General features: G+C 46.7%; 1 protein-coding gene across 2 annotated transcripts in view; it reads right to left on the bottom strand.

Moving 5' to 3' along the window:
* EEPD1 (endonuclease/exonuclease/phosphatase family domain containing 1) overlaps nt 1–20074 on the bottom strand; it is a 118169-nt gene extending 98095 nt beyond the window's left edge. The window contains exons 1-2 of one of the 2 annotated variants that reach the window (XM_082631728.1): nt 19604–20074; nt 18112–19176 (exon numbers count right to left, since the gene is read on the bottom strand). In XM_082631728.1, coding sequence (XP_082487854.1) covers nt 18112–18989 — 878 coding nt within the window. In that variant the 5' untranslated portion in view covers nt 18990–19176; nt 19604–20074. Of the gene's footprint in view, nt 1–18111 lie in introns of both variants that reach the window. The other variant, XM_082631729.1, reaches the window with a different exon arrangement.
* Between the last annotated feature and the right edge of the window lie 6384 nt (nt 20075–26458).

Raw genomic sequence — 26458 nt, 5'->3', positions numbered from 1 at the left:
TGCAAATAATCAGTTAGAAGGCAGTGTACAGCCAACTGCATACAGGTCTTCCCAACTCTACTTACTCACTGAGAAAGTGGAAGAAGCAAAGAAGCAATTAGCAGTAAAGATAAAGATCTATTTTAAAAGATCGGTATATTTATAACTCACATACCCAGACACTCTGTGGGTGGAGGCATGTACAGACATATGTCGGTGGTCAAACAGGAATCCATGGACACGTGAGAAGCAAAAAAGATTTGCAAAAATGGGACTCAGTAAATGATGTTTGAACTACAGAAGATAATTCCAAGTTCTTTGATCTCAAATTTGACATAAAATAAAGTCTGACTCACTGCTAGGTTTGCCCTGAACAAAGAAAATTAATTTTAAATTTAAACATTTATAATTTATGGTCACTGCTTTTTTTTTTGGTTTTTTTTTTGGTTTTTTTTTTTTGTTTAAAGCCAGCGGCCATGTTTTGGTTCTTCCGCCGGGCCTGCTCATATTTGTATACCTACTCATACAAGAAGGGCAATCTGAGATTTAAAAAGAATTGATTTATGCTTGAAAAATATGAATCATGGAGAAAGGCAAAATGAACTAAAATTATTCAGGGTGAGAATATAAGGTGGAAGGAGATTGAACTGAGGTCTCCAAACATACAGAGAGAGCCTCAGAGAGGTTCTGACTGGCTGGTTTTTACTTCTACTAGGAAAGACTTAGAAAAATGGGCCTAAACTACAAATAAGGGATGTACAGTAAGCGAAGGAAGAGTATCATGGTAATAAGAACAGTTAAATACTGGAATGAGCAACAGCGCAAAACTTTGGAACTTTATTCTCTGGGGATTTTAAAAACAGGGAATCAAAGTATCTAAGATCTAAGGTAACACAGAAGGCACAGGACCTTCATGGAAAAATAAGTTAAGCTTTATTAAAAGTTCCAAAAGGAGACATAAATAAATGAAGAAACATAGATTTTCCAGGAAAAGGTGACTTATCATTTCAATGATGTCAAATTGTCTCAAACTTCATGTATAAAGTCAATGCATTTCCAATCAAAATTCCAACAGGATATCTGAGAAACTCAAACTGACTGTAAACCTTGTCTGGTTAGAGATTTTTTTTTCCCAGCATGCACTACGCTCCCTGTCTCCATGCTTTGTTCTGGCCAGTCCCTCTACCTGGAAGGCCCTTCTGCCTTTTATTCCCTCAGCTAACTTCAGTCATCTTCCAAGATTCAGTTCAGGCTTCTTCTCTTCCAGAAAGCCTCCCTTGGACCTCTAGCTCGGGCTAAGGGATGCATCCTCCACAGCTTGAGTTTACACCCTGATCTTAGCCTCAGGGTTAGCTATTGTCTACCCACCTACCTACTACTATCTCACCCTGAACTAGGAGCTTGTCAAAGGGGGGGGCTCGGTCATTCATCTCTGGATACCCAATACCTGGCACAGCCTGGCACAGGACATGCTTAATGAACTGGAGAACTTTCTTGTAAGGTAACACCCAGATGACAACTCCTACGTACTAAGCACCTACCACGTGCAGCCCAGTGCTAGGTGCTCTATAGACCTCTGACCTTCTCCACTGACCAGCAAGGTTGCAGTGTGACAGCCCCTATCAAATGAGGGAGCCAAAGTTCAAAGTTGGTTAAGCAGCTTGCCCCAGGCCATCAGGCTAATAACGGGCGGGGCCCCGTTTGGAACCTTGGCAGAGTTGGCTCCAAAGCTCCCTCCAGACCCCGCCCCGCTCCGCTCCCCACGTTCTCCTTCCTGTTGTGGAGCGCCTGTCACCAGCCGCTGCGCAGGATGATGGCGGAAGAGACAGACGCCACCCCGGCCCCGCCTGTGCAGCGGCAGAAGTGGGCTGAAGCCCCAACCGGCGGAGAAACCAACAGGGGCCGGCACAAAAAGTGAGCGCTCTTCACCGCCCCTCAAATCTGAGCCTGACCCGGGGGGTCAGCCCGGCAGACGCTCCCACCCTTCCCAGGGGGGCACCCATCCACACACCACATCCACCCGTCCATTCCTGACGGGGATCAGGCACCGGGGCACTGTCTCCTCCCACGAAGGCCCCGGCCGTTCCTCGGGGCCTCGGCCCCGACCCAGGGAAGGCGGTCTCCACGGTGTCACCCACCCGCCCTATGGCGGCCTCACCCTTGGGGCCCGCTTTCCCCGCCAGGCCCAGTGGCCGGGCGCTCACCTCACAGCCACCTGCAGTCAAGGGCAGGCACCCACCACCCCGGGGAAGCCAGAGTCCAGGCAGCCACTCCCCTTATCTCAGGTTAGGGAATTTTTTAAGCAGAAAAACAAGGAAGGAGAGTTACCGGACCAGATGCCACGGTATTAACAACAGTGTGGTTACAGCACCGGAACGCATGAGCTGACAGACGTTAAATTTGCCGTGCACATATGATAAAGGATGATAAAGTGCACATACAAATCAGTGGGGAAGGAACAAGTTGTTTGTGGACGGGACTAGAAAAATTGAAAAAAAGAAAACTGGATCCCGACCTTATACCTACTCAAAGGTAGGCTCCAGATAGAGTGAAAACTTAAATGCAGAAGATAAAACTACACAACTAAGGAGCTAAGAGGAAAATGTAAGAATGAACTTGGGGTGAGATGGATTTGTTCAACAGCATCCAAAAGGGAATTGATAGATTTAACCACAGCAAAATTAAGAATTTCTGTTGTGTGCAGGGCACCACAGACAAAGTTAACAGTGGGTGATAAAGTGGGAGAAGAGCTCTGCAATCTCTGAGACCAAAAAGGGGATTGGCATCTAGAATGTGCATGAACATTTCAAAACAACTGGAAAAAAAAAAAAAAAAGCAACTTTAAATTTTACAAAATGGGCAAAAGCTGAGAAAAGGTGTCCCCCAGAGGGGAAATCCAAATGGCTAGAAAAGTATGTGAAGGACATGGTGGCCTCACTGGTAGCAGGGGGCCTGAGGCAGCCTGGTTCGCCATCACCTGGGGATGGACACTGGCCTAACCTTGCACGTGGCCAATGGCTAAGCAGCAGTCAGGAGCAAAGAACTAGCTGGAAACCATAAAAACATAAGGTTTTTTGTAGATGAAACCATTACATTTTTCAAAGATATGTCTAAAGACATATTTAACACTGTGCACTGGGAATCTATGGGAGGGGGATGAATGGGGAGAGGGATGAAGAAGACAATTTTTAAGTAAAACCAAACAGAAGTGGAGCCTAGCACTGATGGATGAGAGAGTGCCATAAACTTAAGAGTCTAACGATTCAATGCTCTGCAGCTGGGTTCAAAAGAATAAGGAAATTAACATTATACATAGTTCATCTGTCTGGGGTGGCTTAGGCAGAGTCCTGTGGGAGGTTCTTTCCTGGCCCAGGGTTCTGGAATTTGCAGATATTGTCATGAACTAGCTCCAAATTACCTCTCATTGCAAATCCTGGCACAGGATAACATTACATTTTGACTTTGGAAAAAAGTTTAAAAGTGCTGAAGTTCCATCCAAAACACGTAAGTTAAATGTGAAAATCAAAGGACACCAAGTGCTTCTCAAGGACAGTGCAGCCAGACTGCTCCAGCCAGAATATGTAATGAAGCACACCAAATGGAATTCTCCAGGTTCCTTTCCAGATGGGGGGTTTGTTTCTGTAGGATGGCAGGCATTTTTTCCTATTACAAAACAATTATTCTAGGTTAGGCTCTGGTATAATGATCCTGTGACTAAGGGGCAAGGAAGAGGAGAATATGGAGTGAAAAGGGAGTCAGCACAAAGATATACTTTTATCAGGTTGGAAACAGGTGTGAGAACAAGCAACCCAGCGCTATGTAGACAGTTCTCCAAAGAAGACATACAAATGGCCAGTAAACACCTGAGAAGACGCCCAGTATCACTAATAGTCATTAGGGAAATGCAACTAAAACCCCTAATGCGATACTACTTCATGCCCATTAGTATGACTATAATAAAAAAGAAACAACAACAAGCGTTGGAGAGGATGTGCAGAAAACAGGAGCCCTCATATATCACTGGTGGCAATGTAAAACGGTGCAGTCATTCTGGAAAACAGTCTGGCAGTTCCTCAAAGTGTTAAACATAGAATTACCATATGACTCAGCAACTCCACTCTAAGGTATACACCCAAGCGATATGAAAACGTATGTCATACAAAAACCTGTACATGCAAGTTCATAGCAGCATTATTCACAATAGCCAAAAAGTAAAAATAACCCAAATGTCCATCAACTGATGACTGGATAAAGAAAATGAGGTATATCCATATAATGGAATATTATTCAGCCATAAAAAAGAAATATACATGCTACAACATGGATGAACCTAAGTAAAAAAAGCCAGACACAAAATGCCATATATTACATCATTTCATTCACAGGAAATGTCCAGGACAGGCAAATCCACAGAGACAGAAAATAGATCAGTGGTTGCCTGGGGCTGGGAGGAGGGGAGTGACTACTAATGGGTATGGAATATCCTTGTGGGTGATGAAAATGTTCTGGAAGGGTGGTGAGGGTTGTGCAACTTTGTGAATATACTAAAAACCACTGAATTGTACATTTTAAAGGGGTGAACTATGTGGTATGGAAATTATATCTCAATTTTAAAAAATCCTGTGTCCCCAAAGCCCTGCATTCCTGACCTCACTGGATGATAGAACTGGATGACTTCCTCATGCGCCAGCTGGGCCCTGTTCCAGGGAGCACCTCCCTTTGAAACTTGTCTCTCACACTTTCTAGATACAAAAGACTAGGAAAGAACTGTCCCCTTCCTTAACCTCCTGGTTCCATCTCCAGGCTTATGGATTCTCTGCCTCTGAGTATAAAAGCGTTTGGGCTCTGAGTAATTCTGCCCAGCTTTGAACTTCTGCTCTACACTCACCAACCATGTGACTTGGGCAAGTTTACTTAAATTATTTAAGTTTCCTTATGAGTAAGGTGGGAATACTTTGCCAACCTCACTGGGATGGTGCAAACATTAAGTTAGTTAATGAATATAAAAGGCTGAGCAACAGCACATGGGGCAAAGTAAACAGTCAATAGATGTCAGGGGTCATTTCTCCTTTCCACAAATTCCTGAGTGTTAGGGTGCCGAAACTAGGCTGTATGTAGAGTCTGGGAGTACAGAGGGCATCACACAGGCAATGACAACAGAATGCCTGTTATGGGAGGGGAAACGCAGGCCAATAGGGGAGCCCATAGCTGTGGTGCTTAACAAGAAGTCAGGGACAGTCGAAGTTGAGTAGGATTCACAGTGGTCCCTCTGAATCACACCTTTCCACGGCAATGCTGAAGGGCACTACAATTCTAAAGGGCAGACAAACTCATGTGTCACCATTACTTGTAGCTAAGGGCAAGCAGAGAACTTGGCGAAGTGGAGCCGCTGCCTTGGCGGGGGTGGGTAGAAGGTTTCAGGTCACTGCTGGCATTTCAGGAGAAAACCAAGGACTGGCAAGCTGGAAGGAGAGAAGTTCAAGGGGAACAAATCCCCGTCCCTGACTGCGGGTGTGTACTTGCCGTGGCCCGGCCAGAAAGCCGTTCCTCCTGTCCAGCAGACTGTCACTGCAGGAACTCTAACGCAGCTTTCTCCAGCATTTAAACTGTTAAACAAGTACTTGAAATCATCACTGCCCCAGGAAAAACCAAGAGGAACAGGCTCCCCACAAAAAGCCAAAAAGGAAGTCCCTGGGCGATTTTTCTTACACCATCTTGTTATGGGCTGAATCATGTCCCCCAAAACCAATATGTTGAAGTCCTAACCCCCAGTCCTCTAGTATGTGACTGTATTTGGATGCCATTAGAGTAGCCCCAATCCAATAAGACAATGTCTTTATGAGAAGAGGAAATTTGGACACAAACAGGTACCGAGGGAAGACCATGTGAAGACACAGGGAGAGGACGGCTATCTACAAGGCAAGGAGAGAGGCCTCAGAAGAAACCAACCCTGTCGACACCTTGATCTTAGACTTCCAGGCTCCAGAACTGTGAGAAAATAAATATCTTTTGTTTAAGCCACCCAGTCTATGCTCCTGTGCTATGACAGCCCTAGCAAACTAATACAATCTTACTACCTGTAAAAACAAATACTTTTCCTTCTCTGAATTGAAGGGCATTTGGTAGAAATAGTGACCATTTTCCCTCTGTAGAAAAAGCCTAAGGGTTTGGAAGGGATTTTGTGATTCAGAAGAACTGCATACATTTAGACATATAGCCTTTATCAATATAATCCATCAATAAAAATACCACAGTTATTTTGATGAACACAGATATGTATCTGGAATCAGGGGTTATGGGTAATCCTGCAGTCTTATCTCTCATTCATCACCCAGTTTATTTCTATATCTTGCTTTGGTAGGTCAATGACAAGAAATTCCTGATTTTCATAGATTAGATAAATAGTTGCAAATAGTAACATTCTGAACAATCATCTAGAGTCTCAGATGTTCTTCAATTTACCCAAAAGTCTAAAGGACAGAAGCAAATTTTATTTCCAAGTTGAAACTCTCACAATATCTAAGTTGAAACTCTCACAATATCTAACAACTATTTGCACTTTTACTGTAAATGTTGGAAGCATCAAAACTAATACAATTCAAGATTACAAATCTACTCTAAACAGTCCTGCCTGGCATTTAACAGAGCCCAGTGTGTGAGTACAGGGACACGAGTCTCTTACACAGTTTCACATGTATGAACATGAATTTAACATGAACAAAAATTGAGCTCGAACGTTAAATTCAGAACGGCTAAAATGACAGTACAGAGTTACAAACTTGGAAAGGTGTTTTATACACCATTGACTCCAGTCCACCTGCTTATTAAATCCCTCCCAGCTCACAGTTATTCATGAGTTTCATAAGCGGGCCATCTACGGCACTGAAGAAAATGCTGACTAGTACAGGTATTAGGTCAAAAATTTTTTTAAGAGCTCATTACTCCTTCACCTCTTTTATTTCTAAAAGTTGTATGAGATTTGGGGGAAGAAACTGGGTCAACGAACTCCTGACCTTATAACTACTTATATTTTTGAGTCAATCTTCTAGAAAAAATAACAGTGCATCAGTGACAACCCACAGTTACTGCCAGGGGTCTGCAATATACATCCACAGCAAACGCTGTCTCTAGACTACAGAAATAATGTAACTTGAGCCCAGGTAGTAGTGTTCTTAAAAACACAACAGAGGTTCTCCTAACCAACCTCTGCTCAAGGGATCCACCAGACTGTCCCCACTCCCTTCGTAAAACATGCTGAGAGCTGGGCACCCGTGGCACGCTGAGTTCTCCCGGCGGATGAGCTGTGCACTTCCCCTCTCGAGTGGGGCATCACATGCTCATCTAGGGTCAGCTGTGTCTGTCCCCAGACTTGGTTTTTTTTTGTTTTTTTTTTTGTTTTTTTTTGCGGTACGTGGACCTCTCACTGCTGTGGCCTCTCCCATTGCGGAGCACAGGCTCCGGACGTGCAGGGTCAGCGGCCATGGCTCACGGGCCTAGCCGCTCCGCAGCATGTGGGATCTTCCCAGACCGGGGCACGAACCCAGGTCCCCTGCATCGGCAGGCAGACTCTCAACAACTGCGCCACCAGGGAAGCCCCCCAGACTTGTTTTTGTCAGTTATATATATTACTATGGTCTCCTAAATCTGACATAGACTGTTGAAACAGGAATGTTAGCAGAAAAAGTTGTTTCTAAGAAAAGGAAGATGAATGTTAGCCAAGCTTCTATGAAAGCAAATTGTTTAAAGAGACTGCTGTCAAAATAGGTGTGGGCAAGATGATTGTAAAAAGACTGTAAAGTCATAAAAATATAGTATTCCACACTCCGATTGCTTTGCAAATACCCTTGGCTCCACTTTGAATAAAGAAATACTGGATACACACACACACACAAAATGATATTGTTATCAGCATACTTATGAAAGATCATGACTAGGGAACTCAAACCAAGGTCTTGGTTAAGGGAGCACCTAGTCCAGTAAAAAGGCTGGGGTGATGAATAAAATACAAATTTGTGGAAAAGCATTAGTAAACTAACAGTAGCTTTTTATCATCAAGCCTTGAAATCTAATTGCTTGGATTATAATCCAAGCTCCATCACCTAAAAGCTGTGTGACCCTGGGGAAAATTACTCAGCTTCCCTGAGCCATCTCTCCTCTATCTGTAAGAGGACTGATGATGGTATCCAGTGTATAAGCCATCAGCCACAGTAATTATCAGTGTTAACTATCATTGGTTTTGTTCTTGGCACAACTACTATTACCACCACGGTCACGGACACTGAAAATAAAACCACCATAAGTGGAGGGGGAGGGACACGCAGTATTTCACTGTTTTAAATGAGTCCTCAAATTAGAAACAACTGGGAACCACTTTGCAAAGAGCTAACCAGTAAATTGACACAATGACCTGCAGCTGCAGAGGCTGCTCACCAAGCAAGGAAGGACAAAGCCCCAAATCTACTGGCAGGTGAGTCCCAAGCCTAATCACTGGTACTTAGAGGCCACTAAAATTTTTACTTTTTCCCCATTTAAGAAAACAGAGACTGCAAAAATATTTAAGTCAGACTGAACTTGCTTAATGAAAATACATTCTGGGGAATTTTTTTTCATAGAGAATTGGATAAGTATTTTTAAAAACAACAATCCACCTGAGACCTCCCACTTTAAAAGACACCATGCTTTTAGCATAAGCTGAGAAACGCGAAGTAGTGACTTCACCCTCCAGCTTTTGGGTGAGCAAACCAGATTCAGATCCCTAGAACACAATAAAACCACACCCAAAATGCACACAACCTTCCATGTGGCCACGTGAACAACATTCTCTTGGCATCACATTTCAGGAGTTTACAGCGGCTTCTAGATAAAACAATTGAAGGCCCAGTTTAACAGCTTAATCAGGTAATGGCTGAATCAAAATAGAATTCGCAGGAAACAAGGGCTTGTTGGAAACAAACAACTGAGCAACAGAGGTAGGCAGCTGTACTCAGTAAAGAAAACTCAGGGTTTCTTTACCCAGTAGTTTAGTACAAGGATTCAAGACTTCTTTAGGGGCTTCCCCGGTGGCACAGTGGTTAAGAATCCACCTGCCAATTCAGGGGACATGGGTTTGAGCCCTGACCCGGGAAGATCCCACATGCTGCGGAACAACTAAGCCCGTGCGCCACAACCACTGAGCCTGCACTCTAGAGCCCGTGAGCCACAACTACTGAGCCTGCGTGCCACAACTACTGAAGCCTGCACGCCTAGAGCCCGTGCTCTGCAACAAGAGAAGCCACCACAATGAGAAGCCCGCACACCGCAACAAAGGGTAGCCCCCGCTCGCTGCAACTAGAGAAAGGCCGCGCACAGCAATGAAGACCCAATGCAGCCAAAAATAAATAAATTAATTAAAAATAAATTTTAAAAAATTTCTTTATAATGAACCGCTTACTCTGAGCACATCTCCCCAGGGTTTCTACCCACTGGAGTCCATCTGTTTGGCAGCTGTCAATCAAAACATTACAATAAGAATTGCTATCCAGATCAGGCCTGAGTACAGTCATCAGGAATAGGATCAGGAAGTTTCTGAGGTTCCTAAATATTTGTTGAGGACTACAAGCAGAGCAGGGCATTCTTGTGGCCTATCCTGGATGTTCAGATAAGACTCACTGGTGTGGAATTTCCACTAAGCTGCACATGACTACACGCAGACCAGGGTGTCCATGATGAACACATCACATTTTAGTGAAATGCGTGATTTTATTTGTTACTGGCAGAGATTGTTATTAAGGAACTCCAGGATAAAATCTTTTGTAAGGTACGGTAATTTTGATATAAAAATAATACCTACCTCAATGCTCTTCTCTCCCGTGAGGCACCGTGTATGGGAACCTGCCACGTTCCCAGTCTGAGCATTCCAGAGCCGAGCTCGGGCGGTGGGCCAGCCTGGACCCCTGAGTGTCGGGAGTGGCCTCTGACTTCCTCCTCACCAGGCGGCTGCAGTGGGAGCGGCCGACTTGCCCGCCGACAAGACCCTAGCTGCTCAGGCCCCAGCCCCACCCCGTCCAGACTAACTCCTCCCCAACCACCTGACTTGGTCCTGTCCCCCATCCTTCCTCTGTGCTGAGGTCTCCACCCACCTGCAAGAGCCAAGCAAACAGGTACCAGACCCTGTGCTTCTTAAGCTTGACCTCCTCGTTCAAAACACTCATCACCCCGGTAAGTACCTGCGAACGTGTCTCTTTGTAAGACTGTGACCTCCCTGATGCCAGGGCAGGGTCTCCCTGTGCCTCTGACCTCACCAGGTAAGTGCTCAATCAGTGCTGAATTTAACTTATGGAAATGTCTTTTGATAGAAATAGTTACCTAAAACTCCCCATATATGTCCTTGTTCTACGTGTACTTGATACTAAACAGCAGAAGTGGCCTTGTCAGATGCCCGGTGTGTGGTTAGGCCATTTAGGATGGCTGTTCTCTTGTGCTCTGTACATCCCCTGCTCGACCAGTCCCTGTTTCACTCAGATGACTACCCAATCCTCTTAATTATAGGGCTTAATTAGTCCCCGGTAACTGAGGAGCACACCGGACGTCAATTCCCCCTACAAACGATAGCCTCCTTCTCCAGCAAGTACCAAAGACTGCTGCCGTGTCCTGCCTGCCGTCTGCCGGGCAAGGTGGGGTGTCGATCCAGGACCCTTTGTGTAAGATTCCCCGGTCCAATAAACCACTGATGTCTCTGTCACTGTCTCTGGGCTCGCTCTTCCGTCTCGAGGCTGGACAACTATAAGGCTTGGAGGACTGCGGGGTATAGCCCAACACCCAGGCTGCACAGAGGACCACAAGGCCTCTTCCTCCATCCACTATGTGGACCAAGGTCCCACACCTGTCCAGAATGAGGTAACAGCAGACGGAGGGGTGAGGTCAGCAAGCTGCATCATGCCGACACAATGCAGAGGCATGTGAGTCAGCCCCGGGATTTCTTAAATGCCTCTGAGCCTGTCTTCTAGGAATCTACCCAGTTAATCCCCACAATAACCAAAACACAGGCAAGTCTTTCCAGTTTTTGCCTCTAAAGATCCTCTTATCCCCACCCAGTTCTCCTGCTCCCCGGTCACCATCCTTTTCAGCCTTTATTCTGTATCAGCCTCTCAACTCCCAGGACCCACTCCAAGCGGCTCCCCCAGCAGCCAGAACAACCTGGTAACAGCTAATTCATCAGCTCTGCTTCTAATCCTCTGTGGCCTCCTCCCGCTGTTAAAGTAAAAGCCTTACAGGGCCCACCCACCTGGCCCTGCCTCCCCCTGCAGCCCGAGCCACGTGCCACTCCCGGGACTCCATTCTCTCCAAAACAAACACTCTCAGGGCCTTTGCACTTGCTGGTTCCTCGGGTGAAGCATTCTTTCCCCCAAGTTTTTCCATGCCTGGCTCCTCAGCTGACTCTTTAGCTTTCAGCTGAGGCTTCCTTGACCCCCATCTACTCAGCAAGCCTCCATCACCCTCAGCCTTCGCCACTACCCATAATTATTTATCTGTGTACTGACTTGTCCATCTTCTTACCTAAAATGGAAGCTCCATAAGAGCACCAGCTTTGTCTTGTCCTACACTTTATTACCAGAGCCTGACACAGAGCTTGGTACTTAGTGAGAGCTCAAAAAATTTCTGTTGAATGAATGAATAAATAATAAAGGAATGAATATCTCCTGGAAGGATCAATACTTTCCACATCCCCGCCCCACCCTCACCAATTCAGATCCCAAATGGGCTCAGCTTTCTGGAAAGACAAAAGTAACAGCTTTCCCTTTGGTGAAATGAACCCTGCATCCGCCCACCCCAGGCCTTCCCTTCATTCACACTCTCTTCCCTTATTAATCCTCAGGAGTCCTATTTCTGACCACCTTTCTCTCTGGAAACCACCCAGATCTCCTTGGCTCAGAAAACCGGAACTCCGCCTTGGAGTGGAGCCAAAGTCGCAGACTCACATTTGAGGGTCCGGGTGGAGGGGCCCTGGCACCCTCTGGAGTGCCCTACCTCTAGCCAAAAGCCCTGTCCTTCCGAGGAACAAAAACAGGAAGGGAGCAGAGGCCTCCAGCGGCTTGACACAGTCCCTAGAGTCTAGGCAAAGCCCTGATGCCTGGCCAGCCTCAGACCCAAGACAGGGAGGGAAGAGCAGGTGGGCCGGGGGTCAGTCAAGGGACGTGGAATTTGGGAAGAGACACCTCCACTCCCTGCTCTGAAATCAAACAAACGTCTGGCTTCAAAACCTGATTCCAACATCTCCATTTCTGAAGGCCACATGGCTGCCATTTAATCTCTCGGAGCCTCCGTTTCCACAGCTGTCAAAATAGATTCCACAATTTCTACTTTAAGGGGATTGCTGGGCACTTTGCCCCCAGATGTTATGTCTGGCTGCATCCATCTACCTTTCAGTCCCGCAGGATGAGCCCATTATTCTTTTTTTTAAATAAATTTATTTATTTAATTTATTTTATTGTTTTGGCTGTGTTGGGTCTTTGTTGCTGCACAGTCTTTTCTCTAGTTTCGGCGGGCAGGGTCAACTCTTCGTTGCAGTGCGCGGGCTTCTCATTGCAGTGGCTTCTCTTGTTGCGGAGCATGGGTTCTAGGTGCATGGGCTTCAGTAGTTGCAGCACGCGGCTCAGTAGTTGTGGCTCACGGGCTCTAGAGTGCAGGCTCAGTAGTTGTGGCGCACGGGCTTAGTTGTTCCGCAGCATGTGGGATCTTCCCGGACCAGGGCTCAAACCCATGTCCCCTGAATTGGCAGGCGGATTCTTAACCACTGCACCACCAAGGAAGCCCCGAGCCCATTATTCTTAAAGGAAAAATTCAGCCAGGTATCAGTCCTAGTCAGTGACTTTTGATAAAATGTATGGATTTTTCAGGCTGTTTTGAGGCTGAGCCATAAAAGCTGATTCACATTGCTTAACTTGGTTTAAAATCAGGGCCAGTCTAACTCCAGAATTCAGCATATGCACGTACACAGCAGCCATTCAATAGGTGTTTTTCATTGAATGAATGAAACAACAAGATGGGTTGTGTCTATATTGAGCCTACTAATCAAGTCTGATAAACTAAAATCTCTTTTTTCACAATGAGTGCGTGCTGCCAGGCACTAATTCACCTTGGGCTTTGATATCGCAAACAAACACGAGGCAAGAAAACAGATTCAGACGGTAAAAAGGCTCAAGACTTTGAGACTCATGTTCCCTTGTGACAGAGGCCATGGGGAAAATGTACAAGTGGGATGCTAAACCTCCTTATTTCTTTTGGAAATTATCTGTCAGCTCCCACAGGACTTATGCTTTCAGAAACCAAAGGGACTTTCCAAAATAGAACAACTCCTCAGCAAAAAACAAAAAATAAAAATTAACCTTCTCAACATCACTAATCATTAGGGAGATGCAAATCAAAACCACAATGAGATACTACCTCACACCTGTCAGAATGGCTATCATCAAAAAGACCACAAATAACAAATGCTGGAGAGGATGTGTAGAAAAAGGAACCCTTGTGCACTGTTGGTGGGAATGTAAATTGGTGCAACCACTATGGAAAACAGTATGGACGTTCCTCAAAAAAATGAAAAATAGAACTACCATATCATCCAGCAATTCCACTCCTGGGTATAGATCTGAAGAAAACAAAAACACTGATTTGGAAAGACATAAGCACCCCTATGTTCACTGCAGCATTATGTACAATAACCATGATATGGAAGCAACCTAAGTTCCCATTAATAGATGAATAAAGATATTGTTTATACACACACACACACACACACACACACACACACACACAGAGAATGGAATACTACTCAGCCATAAAAAAGAATGAAATTTTGCCACCTGCAACAACATGGATGGACTTGGAGGATATTATGCTAAGTGAAATAAGTCAGACAGAGAAAGACAAATACTGTATGATATCACTTATATGTGGAATCTAGAAAACAAATTAACAAACATTACTAAACAGAAACAGAGTCATAGATACAGAGAACAAACAGATGCTTGCCAGAACGGGCCAGGGGGAGAGAAATAAGTGAGGGAGATTAACAGGTACAAACTTCAGATTACAAAACAAATGAGTCATGGGTATGAAATATACAGTGTAGGGAATATAGTCAATAATTATGTAGCATCTTTGAATAGTGACAGATCTAGACTTATCATGGTAATCATTTTGAAATATATAGAAATATTGAATAGCTATGTTGTATATCAGGAACCAACCTAGTGTTGTAGGTCAATTATACTTCACAAACAAATAAACTCTTAGAAAAAGAGACCAGATTTGTGGTTACCAGAGGCGGGGTGTAGAGGGAGGAGAAATTGGAGGAAGGTGGTCACGAAGTACAAACTTCCAGTTAAAAGATGAGTAAGTACTACGGACCTAACGTATAAAATGATTAATATAATGAACAACTGCTGTTTGTTACATATGAAAGTTGTTAGGAGAATAAAGCCTAAGAGTTCTCATCACAAGGAAAAACACATGTTTTTTTCTATTTCTTTGAGTTTGTATCTATATGAGATGATGGATGCTCACTACATTTATTGTGGTCATCACCGCAGGACGTCTGTAAGTCAAATCATTACGCTGTACACCTTATACAGTCCTGTATGTCAATTATATCTCAGTAAAACTGGAAGAGAAAAAAAGAAACAATCTTCATTCCATAGGCGGGCTGCCACCAAATTTTGCAAGAGTATTTAGCAGAAGCGTTCCTCTTTTAGTCTTGCTCCATAAATACTGAAAACAAGGAAAAACACTGCCTAAGACTGAGATTTGGCAAAGGAATCTGATGAAACCCATCGGTTCTGTGCCATAACGTGACATCCCTGAAGGCTCCTGGTGATCGTGTGATTATTGAGCTTTCTGCTGTCCTATCTCAGGCTTCATGTGCAAAACATGATTTCTTGTAACTCATACACACTTGTCCACCAATGCAGCAGCATCTCAGGGCCAGAACAGACTATCCCGTTAGAGTCCCACCCAGGCACGCTTTAGTCCCCCACCTACTAAAGCAAACCCACAGAAAGGAAAACAAGAGCCAGCTATTCTCTTGGCAAAAGAAGTGCCCAAGCATTTGTGTTTCTGTGGGCTTTTTCCCCCATTAGCTATATTTAACATATTGAAAAACTGAGACTTGGAGAGGTTAAGGTAGTTCATCAGTTTAACACATTAAGAGGTGGAGCCAAGGGTTTTCGTTTTGGGTTTTTTTTTTTTTTTTTCCCTTTACAATGGATTTAATGTAAGAAAATGGGACTAGTACACAATTTGGCAAGTGCCCTTGGTTAGAGTGTGGGATGCCTGAACAAGAGGCAGGATAAAGGTGAGGTGCTTACAAAACAGCATGCCTGTGAAGAGCATGGGTCTAAAGTCAGAAGGTTCTGGGTCCTAGTCCCAGCTCAGTCACTAATGAGTTGTGGGATGGAGATAAGTCATTTAACTTCTTTGGTTTTAGTTTCCTCACCCAGAGATGGAGACTCATTAATAAAAGCATGCATTACCTACTTCCCAGAGTTACTGAAGAAATCAAATGAATGTGAAAGCTGTTGCAAAATATGAAGGCACACCCACAAGTCAGTTAACTCCTGTACTACATATATATATATATATATATGTATGAAAATTAAGTCATCCAAAAAATTACATGCATCCATTCTTGCTCAAACTAAATATGTTTCCTCTTACTAATAAAAGGATCAACTGGAATGCGAGACATTTTTGTGAATCAGGATGAACCCAGCTCTTGGAGAATGTGCACTGCTGTTTTGAAGACATGTGATCACAGCCAGGCATCTTTTGGTGCCCTAGGAGAGTCACACAGGCAAATGGACCCACTCCAGTTGTGCAAGGGGTCAAGCCCTAAGCCAATTACTTCAGGTTTACCAGACACTAACAAGGTGCTTGGAGCACCCAGAATACTGAACACATCGTAAACAGGCAAAAGGAACCACCGACCCACTGGACAACAGATGTGGCCAAGTGTGAGAAATGTGATGGGGACATAAGTCACGTTTAAAGTCACTCCCAGACGCTCCCTTCTACACCCTTCTGGGTTTCGGTAAGCTCTTCCTGCACTCTCACCTGAGGACAGCAGTCAAATACCTTCAACAGATCATCACCCCTCGAGGAAATCCAAACAAGAGACACCAGGACAAATCCCTCGCTGGACAAGCTAGTGCTCTTCTTGGTGTGCCCCAGGCTGCTCCAGGTCTGCCCTGCAGATCGGAGCCCACTCTGAGGTCGGCTGTTTCTTGCTCACTCTCCCATTTTCTACCCTTTGCATTCATCTGTTCTAGAATCTGAATAAATCCTTCAAACTCTGGCCAGAAAGAACATCATATGCTTGAGTAACAGGATGACCAGAACAACCAAAGAAAATAGTACCTAGAAAGCTCTGCCTGGACTCACAGACCTTGTCAGAAAAGCCAGTGCAGGAGAAGGCGCTTTACAGGGCAACCCACAGGGATAGCTGACTGCCGATACACAGTACAACGGGGCTCAAACCTTAGTGCGTATCGGAACCAGCCAGAGGGTGCGTGAAAACACAGAAACCCAGAATTTCTGAGTCAGTTGCTGATGCTGGTCCAGAGACCACGCTTGAAAACTCTGTCATAGTTAGTGGGCAAGGGCTACCCAGTCTATCATTCTTATTGGGGCAACTTCAGATCCTGATTCATCCTCCTCCACCCCCCAAACTAAGCCTTAAGAAAACTCATCATAGGAATTAAACAGCTAGCCCTCCTCCTCCTCCCTTCTCCTTGCCCATACATACACCCCTGCAGCCATGGATGGAGAGAACAATTGCCAAGCCATTCCCGACAAGTACCTCCTAGGCTGAGTCCCGTTCTCACCTGTGAACTAGATGATTTTGCAAAAGGAGTGAGTTATGCTGCAAAACAGAGGACATGGCGGTGCCGGAAGAGCACTCAGGGGCTCCCCAGGTCCCGTTCCCTGAGCTGGTGCAAGGTCCCCCAATCCTCAGTGACGGAGCATGCCAGTGGGACGGTGCCAGGGAAACGTTGTGACCTGGTTTTCTCCTCACTCATTTATCCTGATGCTCTGCCACAATGCACTGTGATTTCCCGCCTAGAAGTCACTTCATGTCACTAACTGCCACCTCGCCGGCCTCACCAACAGCTCAGTGCAAAAGAGAGCAGCGAGGGGCCCTAAACATACTGTGTCTTGGGGCGGGGGGGTGGCATGGCCAATTCCCTCCAGACCGGGATCAGAGGGTTTCTGCCCTGGAAGGGACCATTAGAAACACTTCTTTCCTTCCCAAAGTTGATTATGTTACATAATACACTATTGTACTAATAGCAGGACTTACTGCTACAATAATATTGTTTTGTTTTAGGGAGGGTTAACGGAGTTCCTACAAAAAGCAGGGTCGTGAATAATGTAAACAGTCAGTGATAAGAGCCCGTCCTACAACTCTCATCTTCTACGGTTCAAGCGGGAAAATCTGGCCAATATTCACCACACTTCAGCTTGGACTTTTCTGACTCTGGGACAGGAGAGGTTACATACATTTGGGGCTGCTACTGTGGGCCTAAAAACCAACTTCAGGCTAAATAAGGGAAAAGAATGAAGAGTGATTCATTCACAGCATTTTGGTAAATATACATAGCACATGTGTTTGCAAATACCTGGCCTTTAAGATGATTTTCTGCACACAAATAGGCATATTTGGTGGAATGAATGTGACTTTGCCTCCCAAGGAAAAAAAAAATCCAAGTAGCTCTTCCATACATGCCAAACTGCAATAGTTCCCAGGCTCTGAGTGCCTGATCTGGTGTGAACCCCATGAAGTCTTGTAAGCCAAACTATATTCTCCAAAGCAGTAACACCAATACAATCTCCACTTACCCCAAAGTTAGGAACTGATCTCAGATATACCATGTTCAAGATACAGACCTCAAGCCCAGACAGCTGTATTCAGAAAATTCTGGAGAAGAAGAGCTCAGCCACTCAGAATACTGCACGGTACTGGCTGGGGCCTCAAGAACACCGATTTAAAAATCTTGCCCTCTCCCTACCCCCCCCCCAAATCCACTCATTTGCACGCACAAATGAGGCCACGCAAGAGCTGCCTTCACACCCAACACCGCTGGTGGTTCTTGTCCTCACCTGTTTTCCAGGAGCGTCATGCACACCACCTCTCGCACCCCAGGGTTGTTGGCCTTCTCCACTGAACAGCCCTGCAAGTTCCAGGTGGCCAGCCTCAGCACGGGCCGCCCATCCCTTGTGCCTCCGAAGGCCTCCACCGAAGGCCGAGTGGAGATGATCTGTGTAGGCCCCCCTGGGGGCAGGTCCAGGTCCTCACTCTGCAAGCTCAGCGAGGTGGGGCTGGGGTGAGGCTTGGCGGTGAAGGTCAAGCCCCCGTTGGTGTGGGTGGACGGGGGCCTGGACCTCTCGGCAAACACCTGGTGCCGTATCCTGTCCAGGAAGGCGGCACTGACCCCGCCCATCCTCACCAGGTCCTCGACGCTTCGGAAGGGCCCGTGCTCGCGGCGGTAGTCCACGATGCTGACTGCCATCTTCTCCGTGAGGCCGCGCACGCTCATGAGCTGAGCCGGGGTGGCTGTGTTGATGTTGACGCGCGGGGTGAGAGGCACGGCGGTGGCCAGGTGGTGAGGCTGCTGCTCCGCCAGCAGGTCCCGCCTCAGGGAGCTGGGAGAGTGCTGTGCCGAGCTGCCCTTGCTGCTCACGCAGATCTCAAACTTGACCTGCTCCAGCTTGGTGGCACCCACGCCACTGACCAGTGCCAGGTCCTCCACCTTCTTGAAGCCACCGATGTACTCGCGGTACTCCACGATGCTGCGTGCCACCGCACGTGTCACCCCAGGCAGGGTCATCAGCTCCTCCTCCGTGGCCGTGTTGATGTTGAGCCGCTCCTGATTCACCAGGATGTTGCTGAAGTTGCAGGCCGCGCTGAACTTGCGGCTATGGGACAGGTCCGAGGGGTCCCGGGGGATGGAGCGGTGGCAGCCCAGGGTGCTCCCCATGGCCGGCCAGGATCAAGGGGCCAGGAAGCCCTCACCACCACAGAAGAACTCTCGGGCTAGGGAGGAAGTGCAGTAGAGCTCACAGGCACAGAAGGGAAGGTGCAGAATTCAGGGCATGAAATGGTTACCACAGACAAACACTAAATAGCCATGCCCAGCGTGTCCAAACCACCTTTCACTTGGCCACCTGGAAAACAAATTAATAAACATACAAATCGATCGAGTCAGTTAATCAGTTTGCATTAGCACTCCCTACCTAGAGCTGGAGTTCTTAGCCAGGAGTCCAGGGCTGATGCCTGTCTGTGAACCTCTGAAAACACACATACAAGAGGGCTGGTCCATGAGGATTTCTGGTGAGGTCCAATTTTTATCACACTGGGGTCCAAAAACGCTATAAGCCGCTTCTCTTGGAAAGGCACCTATCCCCATCAGCCTACACCTCTCGTCCCTGCCTCTCTCAACTCTCCCAGAACTGGGGCCATCTCCCCTACTTCGGTAGCCCCCATATGGCACTCAGCGCCACCAGCAACTCTGGAATTCCGTCCTCACTAGTGCGGGCACGGAGAAGGGGTTTATCGCCCCCTACCAGACCCGCCGCCGTTCCGGCGCCCCACCTCTCAGCCGCTCCTCCAGGGCTTCCTCCTTCCACCTGCGGCTCCGAGGCCTGAGACCAGGCCAGGACAGCGCTGGCCCGCCGCCTTCAGAGCCAGGGCCCACGCGGGTGCGGGTCAAGGGCGGGCCGCGGGATCCCTCCCACACCGCCTCGGGCCGCGCGTCCCAGCTCTTTCTGCTGGAGAAACTCTCAAGAGTCTCTCTCCCAGAACCTGCAGGAGCTGCAGGGCTTTGCGGAGGCGGCAGCGGCGGTGAAATCCGGCCGCTGCAGCAGCACCAAGTCTTGAGGCTGCACCAGGACTCGCTGCGTTGCCGCAGTTGCGTTGATCCAGACAAAAAGTCCTGCCCCCGACTCGAACGCGGGATCCGCAAGAACCGCGTCCACACCCCAGCACCAAAGACACTGCTCCCTTTCGCCGTCCGTGTCAATAGCCAAGTCCCGGCCCCACGCCCGCGCCTCCGCTGGCACCACGGCCACGCCTCCTCCCGAGCGCCAACTCCTCCCCCGGACTCCAGGGCACGTGGGGGCGGGGCCCGAGCGCTAGGCCCGGACCTGGGAGCTCCAAACCCGAGAGCTCGGGGGCGGGGCCCGGACGCGAGGTGGAGGAATGCGGGGCCCAGGAGTGTGAGAGGCGGGGCTATGCTGGGAGAGGGCTGGCCTGAGCGCGTGGGGGTGGTGATGGCACGGGGAGTGCAGAGGCAGGGCCTTGCGGGGAGGGAGCGGCCCCGGGGCCTCGGAGGCTGGATTTAGAGACTGAAGAGGCGGCGCCGACGCCAGAGAAGCTGCGGCGGGTCAACGCGAGGCTGTGTTCGGGTCCTCTGCTCCTGAGCCCGGGTTGCTACCGGGGACCGAGGGCTGGTTGTGCGGGATGGAGGCTTTTTAGCCTCGCCCGGGGCGAGACCTGCCCGACTGCTTTTCGGTGGGCTGCACCCAGGGGCTCGGCAGAAGCTACCGGGCCGCCAGCCCGAGTTCAGTCCGTCTTTGGGGCGTGGGGACAGGGCGAGGGCACTCCCAGTGGGGGAGGCACCCCTGCGGGTCAGGGGCCTCGCCTCAGTTCTGTCTGAGAACGTTCGAGAGAGGACTGAATGGGATCTTTTTAACTTCTGCCCCCCCAGTTTCGGCGTCCTCTTTTCTTCCTGTGGAGTATTACCTTTGCCTTGCTTGTTGAGAGATGTCCGCAAACAGCCCTAGCAACTCTGTGTTACTAGGAGAGGGCACGCACCACGGATTAGAGATGTGTTCACATAGGTCACATAGCGTTGTTCGTTTGCACGTTTAGTGCACTGAGTAAATATGGATATTTTCTATAAGTATTAAACCTAGTTATTAAGGAGGAAGAACGTGCTCGTTGGAAATGGAGGCTGCTTCCCAAAATTCAGAAGAGTTTTTGAATCATACCACTAAATGGTAATTTAGTTAAAGATTAAAGAGCCTGCAGCATTACAGTGGATACACGGAGCTAGAGTACTCGATTAAACAAACCGTGTGGTGATACCGTTGAATACTTTGATCCTGGGTATTCAGTGACCGCTGAAGTTTCCTCCCCAACCAATGTAACCGGTGCTTCTGCTTTAAATTTCCTAGGCTAGGTCAACAAAAACCAAGTCTCAGGGAACGCAGAGGCACTTCAGATGTGAAATGAAAGCCAGCCAAGGCCTGGCAAAATGCTATCGCCTTTCTGACTGTGTATACTGGTCGGGACTCTTAATGGCAAGTGACAGAAATCCAAGTCAAACTAGCTTAGACATAAAAGCTAAGGGATTTCCGGGTTCTTGTGTAGAAAAGTTAAGGAATAGATCTTACCTATGCCACACATGACTGCATCCAGCTCAAATGATGTCATCAGGACCTGGTCTGACCCCCTCTACCTGCTCTACTTGCTCCCCAACCCTAGGACTAGGCTACATTATGCCACTCCTTTCCTCCGGTAATCCTGTTGTGATAAGGGGGGAAAAAGTTGTTTAACAGAAAAATATCTTTAGAGGAGGAAGAAATCTTTGTTGATCAGAATGCCTTAATGGGCCTTTGTGGCTATGGATGGACAGCCTTGGGGCATTGCTAGTTGGGCTGGAACATATTTTATTATTTAATCCAGAACACTGGAGGATAAGATGGGAACTGTTAACTTCACTGGCACAACAGGCATCATCTGGTTTTGTTTCCTAGAAACATAAGCATATGTTCCCCCTTTTAGAAATGAAGCCAAAAGCTAAACTGCTGTGCATTAAGACAAACAAAACCCACAACAGGATGGCTAAATTTAAAATGACTGACCATACCAAATGCTGGTGAGGATGTGGAGCAACCGACACTCTCATACATTGCTGGTGGGAGTGTGAGAAGATACAATGATTTTGGAAATCAGTTTGGCAGTTTCTTAAAAAGCTAAACATACATCTAGCACACAAGCCAACGATTCCATTCCTGGGTATTTACCAAAGTGAAATGAAAGCATAAAACCCAAAGTCTTGTACACGAATTTTAATAGGAGATTTGGTATATAGCCAAAGCCCAGAAACAACCCAAATCCACCAGGAGAGAATAGATAAACAAGTTGTGGTATATCCATGCAATGGAATACTACTCAGGAATAAAGACAAACTGTTAATACCCACAATACTGAAGAATCTCAAAACCATACCGAATGAAAGAAGCCATGCAAAAAAAGAGAACATATTGTATGATTTCAGGGAAAAATACAAGCTGACCTATATATAGAGAAAGCAGATCAGCAGTTGCTTGGGGATATGATGGAGGAATGGATTTAAAAAGGACACAAGGAAACTTTGGGGAGTGATAGAAATGTTTGAGGGGTCATGGTTTCACTGGAGTATGTATGTCAAAACTGATAGAATTGTACTCTTTTAAGATGTGCAGTTTAGTATACTTCAATTAGACCTCAATAAAGACTGGGGGGAAATCTTCAAAAAATAAAAACGAGTGGGGCTTCCCTGGTGGTGCAGTGGTTGAGAGTCCACCTGCCCATGCAGGGGACCTGGGTTCGTGCCCCGGTCTGGGAAGATCCCACATGCCACGGAGCGGCTGGGCCCGTGAGCCATGGCCGCTGAGCCTGCACGTCCAGAGCCTGTGCTCCGCAACGGGAGAGGCCACAACAGTGAGAAGCTCGCGTACCGCAAATAAATAAATAAATAAATAAAAAGGAGTGTTCTTTGAACGCAAAGGAAAAAAAAAAAAGACGGTAATTTTAGGGAGGATGGATATGTGACCTGGGGTGGAGAGGAGGAAGCTGAAGGGGAACAAAGGGGTCCAAGAAGGTGAGTCTGGAGCTAACAGAAGAGACCAGTGAACATTCCCTAGTCAGGATTGGGTACCCAGAAGGCAGGTGTCATGAGAGAGAATACATTGTCATTGTTTTAAGCTTATAAAAACTGAAGTGGTCGTCTCACAGCAATATGTATCATATAGATGTGATCCTCAGGCCTTGTTTTCCCAGCAAGAAAAGCCAATGCCACAGCTCCAATGTTGTTTCCTCTACAATTCATTGACCTTTGTCTCATTCTTAGGATGGTTTCACCAGACTTTGATTTCCCCCAAGAAAAGTGTTTTGTGTTTTCTTTTTTTTTTCAGTTGGGTCACGAGAGAATTTGGGCGAGGACCTTCCTCTGGCCAAGTGATGAATGAGTGTCTTGTGACAGCTGTAGCAATAAAGCAGGGTAGTTTTTTTAAATGATTGTGTTTAAACAATAAATTAGCACATACGTTTTTTGATTGCGTTTATTTCTACCGAGCCATTTCCCCTCCGCCACAAACACGGAAGACAAGATGGAGAAGATCAGGGAAGAGGAGAAATGCAGGGCGGGTGGGGGGGAACAGTCTAGCCTCAGAAGTTCACCCAGGTGCGGGGGAGGCCTGCAGCTCCAGCCAGGGTCTCCTCCTCTTGTCTCCCTAGTGGCCCCATGGCAGTCCTTTGAGCTGCCAGTTAACTTGGAGACTGTGCTTTCGAAGGCCATGGAGGTGCCGGATATCATCTTATTTGAACCCCATGAGTGAAGGCCAGGCGGGTTGCACACCTCCATCTTCCACTGCACAAAGTCCTCTCAAGGATGGGCCGTGTACCCACAGCAGCTCAGCTCCCACCCACAGCTGTTTTCTTGCAGTATCTGACTGATCTCCCACACCATCTCATTGGGCTCCATGGATCTCATGATCTTCAGACTCCACGTAAAGTGCAGGGAGCATGCTTGACCTCCCAATGTGTTTTCTTGTTTATATCACTGCCTGGACTACCTGAGGTTCCCTCTGCTTTCAGCTTCAGGCCGGTTCTTTCTGGCCGACCTGAAACACAGGTGCAGATGCAGGTGAAGGACCTTCACTTTCCCACTGGCCCCTGGCTGCTGCACTGTCAGGCAAACTCTGGTGGCCAGGCATCTGTCTGAGCTGCCCAGTGTGGAGGGAGTTTCCTTTGCAGGACACCCCCTGGGGAGGTTGGTTCCATCTGGGGTGAACTCCACCACTGCTGCTGGTGGTGTGTTGGTGCAGCGGGAGACCACAGGGCCATGCCAGGGGCTGTGCTGGGGTGGTCTTCTCCATCCAGGTAGGGGATTGGCAGGTACTTTGGATGTGCTGCTGGTTCCATCCTAACTCCTGATCCCCCTCAGGCCACTGATTTTCTGTGCTGCTGCTCTGACTGCTCTCAGAGTAAGAATTAAAGGTGGGAATTGCAAGCTCACTGAAACTCTGCTGCTTTGGATTAGCTGTACTTTGCAGGATGTATAAGAAGGGCAAGCTGTTGGTCAGATTAGCCAAAGGAGTGGGCTTCAGGGTAATGATATAGCCCCCCAGTTCAGATCTTCTGTAAGCCAGGAGCACATAGGTGACCATCACTTCAGTTCTTCATACTTCTGGCCCATCTACAAGTCGTGGATCCCTTCCCATGTGTAGCCCTTGGACACCATCAACTGAGTCTGCCCAGGATCCTTGTAGTCAGGTAGTAGCTCTGTGTAAGGCATTAGTTCCTCATGGCCCATGTTCATCCACAAATCCTTTATGATTTCCTCTAAAGGGCTGCCCTTGATGGGGTTGAAGATGAGGAGTTTCTTGAGCAGGTTTTCATGTTCCATATGAAATATCCCATAGAAGGGAATACTGTGTATTCTGCCCAGTACCCACTCCCACAATAAAGAAAAAAGTGAGAGAAAGAAAAAAGAACAAAGAAAGAAAAATGAGAAAAAGTGGAGAGAAGAAAAAAAGTGAGAAAAAGTAAAAAGAATAAAGAAAAATAAGAAAACAGGGAAAAGTTAAAAAGAAAAACATTTTAAATTAGAAAAATGAAAATGAAAAAATAAAGAAAAAATGAGAAAAAGAAAGAATGGAGGGGGTGGAGGGGGAGAAAAGGTAGTAAGCAAAACAGACAAAGAGCCAAGGAGGAAAAGATTTAACTTTGGTGAAAACCCCTCAGATGACTGAAAGCTAGCTTCCTGGGCTAGACAGACCAAAAACCTAGGCCCAGCCAGGGACCCAGGTGCCTGGAATTCCATAACAATGGCTCCTTATGAGGTCATAGCAAGAAATGTACCTATCACAGCTGGGGATAATATACAGTGATTTTTCTCACTTTTTTGACTCAAAAATTCTATACTGTTAAAAAGAAAAAGAAGAAGATTTTTGTTTATGTGGATTACAGCAATTGATATCTACCTTATTTGAAATTAAAAACTGTAGGATGCTTCAGTGGCCTTTTCATTTCTAGTTTAAAAAGTTATAATAATTTTTGACTTTTAAAAAGCTCATAATGTCTACACTTAAACTACTCAATTCTTTTTTTCTTTAACCTCTGAATGTCTGGTCTCAAATTATGCCATAACTTAACTGACATCATGATACTATACAGAAATGTTCCTTTGCATAAAATGATGCAATGTTTTTGTCTGGCTTTGGTATTAGGGTGATGCTGGTCTCATAGAATGAGTTAAGGAAGTATTCCTTCTGCTTCTATCTTCTCTAAGAACTTGTAGAGAATTGGTATCATTTCTTCCTTATGTGTTTGGTAGAATTCACCAGTGAACTTATCTGGGCCTGGTGCTTTCTGTTTTGGAAGGGTATTAATACTGATTCAATTTCTTTAATAGATACAGACCTATTCGGATCGTCTATTGAGGAAGGCTTTTTTTTTTTTCAAAATGAAGTTTTTAAAGTGGATTAATCAAAACAGTTCTATGACAATAAAGTAAATAGAAAGGATTGTAAAAAACTTTCCCCATTTACAGTCCATTTGTCTGTTTATAGATGTGCCAGCTTATGTGCCAAGGGGTCACTGTCTGCTGTTAGAAATAGAAGAACCTATTTTTCTGATGAGATACATGGATGTTGAGAAGAAGCAGCTCCCAATCATTCTTATGTGCAAGCCTGCATCTGCTTTGGTATTACTAAATGGCTTCACATCAGCGCCCACAACAGAGCTCAAAAGCAGTTAAAAACAGGCACCTCAATTCACAACTTCCAGGGAACCCAGAAGTGTTATTTCTCCTTCCTTCAGTGGACTTGGCCTTATTCCAGGGAAGTGGATTGAAAGGCAGGAATGAAATTTTGGCAGTACCAGTTCGGGTTTCTTTGTATCAAATTCCTCCTTTAAAAGCCCATAGTCTGGTTTCCCTGGTGGCGCAATGGTTAAGAATCCACCTGCCAATGCAGGGGACACGGGTTTGAGCCCTGGTCCCGGAAGATCCCACATGCTGCAGAGCAACTAAGCCTGTGCGCCACATCTACTGAGCCTGAGCTCTAGAGCCCGCGAGCCACAACTACTGAGCCCGTGTGCCACAACTACTGAAGCCCGCGTGCCTAGGGCCCGTGCTCTGCAACAAGAGAAGCCACCACAATGAGAAGCCCGCGCACCTCA

This window comes from Mesoplodon mirus, assembly GCF_964341445.2.
Source record: "Mesoplodon mirus genome assembly, chromosome: 9".
Taxonomy (NCBI): domain Eukaryota; kingdom Metazoa; phylum Chordata; class Mammalia; order Artiodactyla; family Ziphiidae; genus Mesoplodon; species Mesoplodon mirus.
This window is presented reverse-complemented; position numbering and strand designations above follow the sequence as displayed.